This window comes from Hippichthys cyanospilos, chromosome 1, assembly GCF_059441005.1.
Source record: "Hippichthys cyanospilos isolate Australia breed blue-spotted pipefish chromosome 1, RoL_Hcya_1.0, whole genome shotgun sequence".
NCBI classification, from domain to species: Eukaryota; Metazoa; Chordata; class Actinopteri; order Syngnathiformes; family Syngnathidae; genus Hippichthys; species Hippichthys cyanospilos.
In genome coordinates this window covers 421,278-429,884 of record NC_142369.1, presented here as the reverse complement: position 1 = coordinate 429,884, position 8,607 = coordinate 421,278, and the positions used below count along the sequence as shown (strand labels likewise).

The 8,607-nt window shown below is 55.4% G+C and overlaps 2 protein-coding genes across 2 annotated transcripts; one reads left to right on the top strand and one right to left on the bottom strand.

Annotated features, from left to right (window-relative positions):
• Nucleotides 1–393: 393 nt before the first annotated feature.
• Nucleotides 394–6,378, top strand: LOC148428486 (ras-related protein Rab-39B-like). The gene is made up of 5 exons (XM_088408979.1): nt 394–503; nt 1,239–1,290; nt 1,560–1,826; nt 3,327–3,507; nt 4,640–6,378. The coding sequence occupies exons 3-5, from the start codon at nt 1,612–1,614 to the stop codon at nt 4,886–4,888; spliced, it is 645 nt and encodes a 214-aa protein (XP_088265105.1). The 5' UTR covers nt 394–503; nt 1,239–1,290; nt 1,560–1,611; the 3' UTR covers nt 4,889–6,378.
• Nucleotides 5,737–8,526, bottom strand: vbp1 (von Hippel-Lindau binding protein 1). The gene is made up of 6 exons (XM_088408991.1): nt 8,255–8,526; nt 6,851–6,975; nt 6,638–6,704; nt 6,472–6,570; nt 6,227–6,365; nt 5,737–6,148 (listed from the first exon to the last, which is right to left on the bottom strand). Exons 1-6 carry the CDS (start codon nt 8,330–8,332, stop codon nt 6,072–6,074), a joined length of 585 nt encoding a protein of 194 aa, XP_088265117.1. The 5' UTR covers nt 8,333–8,526; the 3' UTR covers nt 5,737–6,071.
• Nucleotides 8,527–8,607: the final 81 nt, after the last annotated feature.

Genomic DNA, 8,607 nt, shown 5'->3' with positions numbered 1-8,607 from the left:
TACCCAAGTTGGATATCCCCTTTCAGCAAAAGGCATATTTTGAGCAAATAAGTCCTATGTCCTATCTCGACTTTGACTCTCCGTTCAATGACCCATTCAATATGGCGGACGATCTTACGCGTGGTGGCCGAGCCGCTCCAATCGGGAATATTTGATTGCTCGCGCAGGTGTAGTTCAGACTCATTGGAGCATACCAACAGGCTTGCTAAAACGGGACGGGAGAGAATTTTGCCGCATAATACACTCCGTTTGTGTGCTTTATGGAAATAAAGACTTACGCTCCATTATATACAGTACAAGATCTTAGAAAAATCATATAACGAGGTTTTTGTGTTTCGTCCGAGTTTGTATCGTCCCTTCATAGTTGCGCTAATGGTTCGCGCCGTTTTCCTGCGGCTAGTTGGGCGAATTGCTGCTAGCAAGTAAGTTCACTTTGCCTTTAGCGTCTGTAAAACAAACCCAAAGTGATGTTGAGGACCGCGGGGAAGCGGACAGCCAAACAGGTAGTATCGCTTCATACTATCGTTTGCCATTCTGATGTTTGAAGTTGGCGACCCGGGTTCGTTTTCCTCGGTTGTCTTTTAAAAGTAATAACGTCATCAAACCCCGATTTTTTGGAATCGTAAATCCTCCATTTTTAGTCCTATAAATTACGGTAGGTCTACTTTATTCAGCAAAATTTCGGAGCCTTCTTGTAAAAAAAAACCCGAAAGCTCACAGTGAATTTTGATCACGATTTCTTTATGAATCGAGCTATTCAGAGTCCATTGCCCATCCTGATATAGAGCACGTCGGTGGGGAAGTTGGCGTCACGCGCCACAATTTGCGCTTATATATCTGTAAATAATGATCACGTTTCTATCGAAGCCCTGTCGCAGTCTCGTTCGGGTGTCACGGAAGATCAGCATCAAAATCACTGTTCCGCTTGAGTTGTTTCGTCTCCCTCAAACCTTTTGTTTCTATTTTGGCCAGAAACGTTGACTCCAAAAGCGATCTCCATTACGCTAAGAAAAATATAAACAACTTCTTTCTCTCAGTGAAGCTGCACCCGTTGCGATAGTTTTCATTTGCGGGAGTGTCAAAACATTTGAACAATGATTCAACAATGCTTTTTAATTGACTGAAGAAAAAGGCGAAGGCTGTCACTTGAAAGGAAGGCCGAGAGCTCTCAGATGTCGCGACGCGAGTGGTTTCGAACGTAATGTTTCGCACTAACTCCATTCATTCCATTGTACAGGCGTACCTAATGACGTGACCAAGGGCGTGCAATTTCCATCGAGGCCACCAGAGGTCAGTGTGCACGCATTTGATGTATTCCCACACGGCTGTCCATCAAACGAAAGACAGACGGCAGTTGAGTTTAGTTCTCCTCGGCGTTTTGCTCTCATCATCGATCGCTGGGAGAAATCGTAATGAATTCCGAGCGGGAATTAGAAATAAAACGGACTAACCCTATGCTGCCGTCTCTCTCTCTCTTTCTCTCTCTCTCTCTCTCGCTCTCGCTCTCGCTCTCTCTCTCTCCGTCCGTGTGCGCGCGTCTGTCGCCCGCCCCGCGACAGGTCGCCGCCCCCGCCGCCGAGGAGGCAGAACCGGCGGAGCGAGAGGCGAGGCATGGAGGCCATCTGGCTGTACCAGTTCCGTCTGATCGTGATCGGCGACTCCACGGTGGGAAAGTCCTGCCTGATCCGCCGCTTCGTCGAGGGCCGCTTCGCGCCGGCCTCCGACCCCACCGTGGGCGTGGACTTCTTCTCTCGCCTGGTGGAGATCGAGCCGGGCAAGCGGATCAAGCTGCAGATCTGGGACACGGCCGGCCAGGAGCGTTTCAGGTGGGGGCCTCGGCTTCCCCGCCCCAAAGTCGACTCGAAAAACCCGAAGGGCCGCGTCCGCTCGCGCGGGAGGACGGGCTCTTCGCGGAAGCGCGCCGGCGGCGGGGAAAGTCAACAAACGCCAAAAGAAAGGCTGGCGCCGGGCCAGCCTTTCTACCTTTCCCAAACCGCCGCGGGCGGGCTAAGGGGCAAAGTCAAATCCATTTGGAGTGTCTTCCTCACGCGCTTACCCGAGTTTCCAGCTCGGACGCCGGTAAAAGCTCTTCAAGGGCAGATTGGCAACTTAAAAAAAAGCTATTTTTAAAAAGTTAGCGAGGAAGAAAGGATAGAAAAAAGGAAGGAATGTGAATGGAGGAAAGGATAGGGAGAGAGGAATGTGAAGAAACAAGTAGTGAAGGAAGGGAGGAAGAAAAAGAAGGAATGGAGAGAAAAGAAGGGGAAGAAAATATCGGAGGGAAAAAAGCAAGGAAAGAGGGAGGAAGAAAGAAGGAATATGAAGGAAGCAGTGAAGGAAGGGAGGAAGAAAAAGGAATGAAGAAGGGAAGAAAAGAATGTGAAAGGAGAGAAAAGGAAGGAAGGAACATGAAGGAAGGAGGGAGGAAGAAAAAAGATGGAGAGAAAAGAAGGGAAAGAAAAGAATGTGAAAGGAGAGAAAAGGAAGGAGGGAGGAAGGAAGAAATAAAGAAGGAATATGAAGGAAGCAGTGAAGGAAGGGAGGAAGAAAAAGGAATGAAGAAGGGAAGAAAATGTGAAAGGAGAGAAAAGGAAGGAAGGAACATGAAGGAAGGAGGGAGGAAGAAAAAAGATGGAGAGAAAAGAAGGGAAAGAAAAGAATGAAAGGAGAGAAAAGGAAGGAGGGAGGAAGGAAGAAAGAAAGAAGGAATATGAAGGAAGCAGTGAAGGAAGGGAGGAAGAAAAAGAAAATGGAGAGAAAAGAAGGGGAAGAAAATGTGAAAGGAGAGAAAATGAAGGAACGTGAAGGAAGGAGGGAGGAAGGAAGAAATAAGGAATACGAAGGAAGGGAGGAAGAAAAAATGAAAGAGAAACGAAGGGGAAGAAAAGAATGTGAAAGGAGAGAAAAGGAAGGAAGGAGGGAGGAAGGAAGAAATAAGCAACATGAAGGAAGCAGTAAAGGAAGAGAGGAGAGAAATGGATGGAAAAAAGGAAGGAAGGTGAATAAAGGAGAAAAGGAGAGGGGCTAAAGAACCAAAGGGGAGGGGGAGGGAAGAAACGGAGCAAAGAACGAACGATCGGGAGGACGGAAGGTAACGAAGGGAGCGGTGAAGGACAATGAAGAAATGCCCAGGAAAGAGGGAGGGAGAGAAAAGGAGAGAAGGAAGAAAGAAATGTGAGGGAAGGAAGCAGTGAAGGGAGGGAGGGAACAGGAGCTAACCCTAACCCTGGCGAGTTTGCGCTCCAAGCCGCCCCGCCCCGCCCACCCAGCACGGGCCCACCCAGCACGGGCCCGCAGACGAGCGGTGTGCGTTGGTTCGCCCGCAGGTCCGTCACCCGGGCGTATTACCGCAACTCGGCGGGCGGCCTGCTCCTCTTCGACATCACCGAGCGCCGCTCCTTCCGCAACGTGCGCCAGTGGCTGGAGGAGGCCCGCGCTCACGTGCGGCCGCACGCCATGGTCTTCCTGCTGGTGGGGCACAAGTGCGACCTGGAGGCCCGCCGCCAGGTTCCTCTCGCTTTTTTCCCTCCGTCCCGTCCGAGCGACCCGACCCCTAACCCTAAGCCGGGGCGTCCCGACGACAGCCCCCTTTCCGCGCTTAACTCCTTCGGCGCCGCCGACGCCGAGTCTCAACTTTTAAAATGGGAAGGAGAAGGCCGTAAAACACGACGTATGTGCGCCCGCGTCCTCGGGAACAGACTCTCATCCCACGTGCCAAACGGGGGCCGGGTCGGCTTTTACCGTTAAAATTAAAACGTTTCAACCGGCGTATGGGCCGCGCCCACTACATCCCGACGTTCGGGGGGGCTTCGGGCCCGTCGGACCAAAGTTCGGCCTTCGCCGGCTCCACCGAGTACGTGAAAACCCGCCTCTGTTTGTTGCCGCCGCTAGCTGGCGCTCACGCCGCCGTGAAAGGCGGCTTCGGGGGGGTGTTCCGCATTGGACTCCCATCAAATACGTGATAGTTTGAGGTCAAATACGTGATAGTTTGAGGAGATGGGATCAACCGGGTCCAATCGCGGCAACTTTGACCGTTACGGCGAGACGCCGGCCTCTGAGGCGCCACACTCCCCAAATACTCGTTTGCAATTTTATCGGATAGGTCCGTTGAGGTCACGGGTCCGAATGCGCCTTTTTTTATGGAGGGGAGCCGCCCCCCTGGACTAACGCTTGACCTCGACCTGTTTGTGAGCCAATTGAGCGCCGACGACCGGGACCGCGGGACAGCGGCGCTTCACGCTTACGACACAGTTATCATCCGCGTGCGATTCAAAGCAAGGGATCTTTCACACGATAGCGGCCGTATTTACGTAGACGTAGTGTTCCATTGGCCTTGAAACGAATGCTAAAAACACTGGCCTCCAGAAACGGGTAAACAAAGGTTCGGATGGTGGAAAAAGCGTGAAAAAATCATCCCGATTCACATCGAGGAAGCTCTCAAGAGAAGCCGCACGGTCGGTCCTTCCTGGCAACAAAATGTAATGTCAACAGTGGCCAGAGGCGGCGCCAAAAACAAAGATCAAGTCTAACGTAGCGCAACGGGGCGCGGCGGGCCGACGATTGCGGCGACCTTTGGCGGTGTGTATTATTTGGAAGGGACGTCGGGCCGCTCACCCTCTGTTGCGCGGGCTTCCCGCAGGTGAGCCGGCAGGAGGCGGAGCGTCTGGCGGCCGTGTACGGCATGCGCTACATGGAGACGTCGGCGCGCGACGGCGTCAACGTGGAGCTGGCCTTCACCCGGCTGAGCCAGGACATCTTCGCCATGGTGCGCTGCGGCCGCATCGCCGTCCAGGAGGGCTGGGAGGGCGTCAAGAGCGGCTCGGTGCCCAACGCCGTGCACCGCGCCGAGGAGGAGGCGGCCCTCGCCGACCGCCGCTGCCTCTGCTGAGCGGACCCGCCTTGCGCCCCCCCCCCCCGCCTCCGGAAGGCAAAGCCGCTCTCAAATGGCGCCGGCCTGAAAGGTGGGGTCCCGAAGGCCGGGGAGGGGAGCCCGCTTGCTTGTTTTTCGGGCTCACGCTAGCCCCTTATCGGGGCACGGGCAAAGAATTGTGCGGTCTTTTTTTTTCTCCCCTCTGAGGGTCACCCCCGCGTGTTGGAATGGTCTCCGCAAACGGGGGTGTCCGACCGCGGTCCTCGAGGCCCCCCCCAACTCTTTTCACTTGTTTCCGCTTGGCCCGCGGCTCCGCCTTCCAACATTTTCTCCCCGATTGGCCGCTTTTTGTCCCTCCCGTTATTTTTGCTTGAAAATCCAACCGTGGGATCGCTCGCTTGGCCTCTCCACTCGATTGAGCAAATTTTCTAGACGAGAGGAGCGGGGCGGGGGGGGGGGGGGGCCTACTTGCTTCCTTTTCGGGCTTACGCCACGCCCCGGTCGGAGCCGGGCCCAAGACTCGCTTTTCGTTTTCGTCATCCCGACCGGCCTCATCCGATCCGTTTCCCTCGTCGGCCGCTGTCTCCGGACGCTTCCGGGACCGTTCCGGCCGCTCGCGTCAATCTGGCGGCCTTTTGCGGGCGCAAAGACGGTCGGCAGCTTCTCGCTCCCGATTCGAACGATCCTCGTCGTTCCAACGGGGCGAGTTGGAGGACGGAAATATCAAAAGCAGCTAGGATAGCGGCTCTCCAGGACCACCCTTCTCTAAAACGTTCCCGACAGCCGCAGCCCGACACCCGGCGTTTACGTCTTTGCATCGTTGCCGTTTTGGCGCTGCCTGTTTGTCACTGTCAAGGAAACAGAAAGACTTGAAAATCTTTTATTGGACCTACTGACATGGGAGCGCAGCCGCGCGGCTTCCCTCCCGCGGGTGGCCGCTACGTTTCGCCTGGAGCGGCCCCCCCCCCCCAAAAAAAAAATGTGCATGGAAAGATTCCTAGTGACAAACTTGCAATTGGCTCGCCGCTGTTGTTGGCGTCGTCCTGACAGACAAACTGAGTCTGAAGAAAAAGCTCAAACACAAGTTGGCAGAAAGCGCACGGGATCCCCCCCATAATCAACTGAAAAGTCTCTTGTTCATTTGGACCTGAACAACACACTTTGGCCCGCCATCAAAGGACGGGGGCCGGTCTAAACCGGACTAAGACTTTTCTACTGATTTGAGCAGACTCTCTCTGCTCCTCCTCTTCACGTCCCAGTTGTAGACTCGTGCCATGTCTGAGGTTGGCGTGGGGGTCAAGGGTCAACAAGCACGCAGGCAGGAGCGCGCGCAGAAAGGTCCCGGTGGAAGGATACTGACTTCGGTGGTGGTGAACTGGTCTCGCAAGAAGTCCAGGTCCTCCTCCAGCGTCTCCAAATTGCGAGAGGCCGTGCACAGGTTCTTCTCCAGCAGGGCCTCGGCGTCGTCGATGTCGTACTCCAACATGACGTTTGCCTGGGGGGGGGGGGGGGGGGGGGGGGGGGGGGGGGGGGGGGGGGGGGGGGCGAGTTACGCGAGGACGCGGACACCTCCCGTCCCCCGCGGGTCGGAGCGGGCTTACCCCGAGCCACAGGCAGACTTTGTCCGTGGGCGGGACCGAGGCCTTACAGTAAACGTTGTCGGCCAGCATGAAGTGCGTCTCCATGGGCTCTGTGCTCTCCTGGTGACCGTAAAGACAAAAAAAAGATGGGTGACGTGGCGACAGGGGGGGCGTGCGTGAGGCGCACCTTCTTCTTTTGCATGTGTCGCAGGATTTCCAGCGTCTGTTTGATCTGCGGGATCTGGTTTCTCAACCTGGAAGGCAGCAGAGGAAGGCGTTTTGTCAGCGAGGACGGGAGCCCCTCCCCCCGCGGGACGCCAGCCCCTCCCCCCGCGGGACGCCAGCCCCTCCCCCCGCGGGACGCCAGCCCCTCCCCCCACGGGACGGCCTTTGCGGCTACCTGAGCTTCTTCTGCGACAGGTTGACCTCCATGTATTTGTACTTTTGGTACTGCTCGTCCAGCTTCCTCAGAGCCGAGTCGGCCTTCTCGTTGCCGGGCAGCTTCATGAACGAGTCCACGTCCTCCTGGCCGATTCCAAAGGCAAAAACGCTCGGCGACCTTCCGCTTTTCAAAAGGCGCAAAACAATAATCGCGTCCCGGCCCAAACGAAGAGCGAAACGGATTCAAGATTCGCGTATTACGGGGGCGCCGGCCGGGCGGGCGGGCGAGAGCGAGCGAGCGAGCGCGCGCTCGCCTGGCTACTTTGGTCGCCTGGGTGAGGAAACGGTTTAAAGGTTCGCCTATTACGGGGGCGCCGGGCGAGCGCCTGGCTACTTGGGTCGCCTGCGCGACGCGGCGCCCAACTCTTTCGGGGCAAGAATTTTCGTCCTGTAAAATACTCGGCTTGCGTGCCAGTGACAAGAATTCTTTTGGAATAAATGAATGGTGGAACTGGCGGCCACTCTTCATATGATGCCAATCCAACACTTGACATTCATACAGTACACAAATGCAAACTATGCATTGTTTTGCCACATTTTCACTGCTTTTCTTGCGGTTTTATCAAGGGAAGCTACTCCATACGCAAAGTTTTCATTCCCCCTATGGGACTGGCTGTCCATTCACTCTTCTTCACAAGAAAAACTGGCAAAAGCAAAACCAAAAGTCCATAGTAGCAAACGATATCATACTGTCATCTGGAACTATAGAGGACAAATTCAGTTCTTTGCAAAGACCATCATAATTGGGAATCATTTTCCCCCCAGCGTTTCCATGTGAATAGTTTCATTTTTCACCGACTGGAGCCGTTCGACACGATTCCAACACCCCGCAGTCAGTCTTCTTCACATTCATTCAATGAGCTCTTTTGCACTTGAAAGGTGCAAGAAGATTCCCCGCTCTTCCTTTTTCTCGAGCATCGGTCAGTAACGCTTTAGAAGTCGAGAGTAAAGGGCCTAAGCAGGCCGCACGCGTTACCGATCAAAGATCTAGACAGCGGGATCGGGTCTGGAAACGGACGCCCCGGTTGGCGGCACTGTACACCTGCTTCAATGGACTATTTTACATTCGGCCGGCAGACGGCGCTGCGGGACAAGTTTCAAACGTTCCACAAGATCGCTTCTCTTTCTGAATCGATGGCGACGAACGATCCGAGCGTCCCGTCGTTTTCGATCTGATCTCCCAGCTGAAACAGGGCGCAAGCCTTCGTGGCCCTAAATGGAAGCGTTGCGTTTTCGTTTGCACGTTAGCGCCTTAGCTCGCTGTTAGCACGACGCTCCCAAAGGCTTCCTCCGAGCGAGCGGAGGGACCCGCGGCGCGGCGCGGCGCGGCGAGGCGAGGCGAGGCGAGGCGAGGCGCACGTACCACGAAGACCGCTTCGGGGATACCCAGGTGCTTCTTCTTGGGTGCCTGCGCGGCACCGTTGTCGCCGTGGGCCGCCATCGTGGGGTGAGGCTGGCTCGCTGGCTCGCTGGCGCTTCCGTCCGCCCCTTCTTCTTTCTTTCTTCCCTTCGCCCTTCCAAGTGCGACGAGGACCGGCTCCCCCCAGAGGTCAGCAGCCGCCACCGCACCGCTCTCCTCCGAATTCGCCTCCGAAGGTGCGGAGCGCCGAGTGCTCGGTCAAAACGAGACGGGCGCTTTCTTTCGAGCGATAGACCATGACAAAGTTAACGAAGCCGCGGAAGACCAAAGTAAAGATTTCATTTGGAGTATATCGC

What these genes read in the sequence shown, in the direction of transcription:
- vbp1 (XM_088408991.1), bottom strand. Translation starts at nt 8,332, where the DNA reads ATGGCGGCCCACGGCGACAACGGTGCCGCGCAGGCACCCAAGAAGAAG. An exon ending in CTGTCGCAGAAGAAGCTCAG is followed by an intron (nt 6,705 to 6,850) that starts GTAGCCGCAAAG and finishes GCTGCCTTCCAG; the next exon opens with GTTGAGAAACCAGATCCCGC. An exon ending in GTTCACCACCACCGAAGTCA is followed by an intron (nt 6,149 to 6,226) that starts GTATCCTTCCAC and finishes CGCCAACCTCAG; the next exon opens with ACATGGCACGAGTCTACAAC.
- LOC148428486 (XM_088408979.1), top strand. Translation starts at nt 1,612, where the DNA reads ATGGAGGCCATCTGGCTGTACCAGTTCCGTCTGATCGTGATCGGCGAC. An exon ending in GCCGGCCAGGAGCGTTTCAG is followed by an intron (nt 1,827 to 3,326) that starts GTGGGGGCCTCG and finishes GTTCGCCCGCAG; the next exon opens with GTCCGTCACCCGGGCGTATT. An exon ending in ACCTGGAGGCCCGCCGCCAG is followed by an intron (nt 3,508 to 4,639) that starts GTTCCTCTCGCT and finishes GGCTTCCCGCAG; the next exon opens with GTGAGCCGGCAGGAGGCGGA.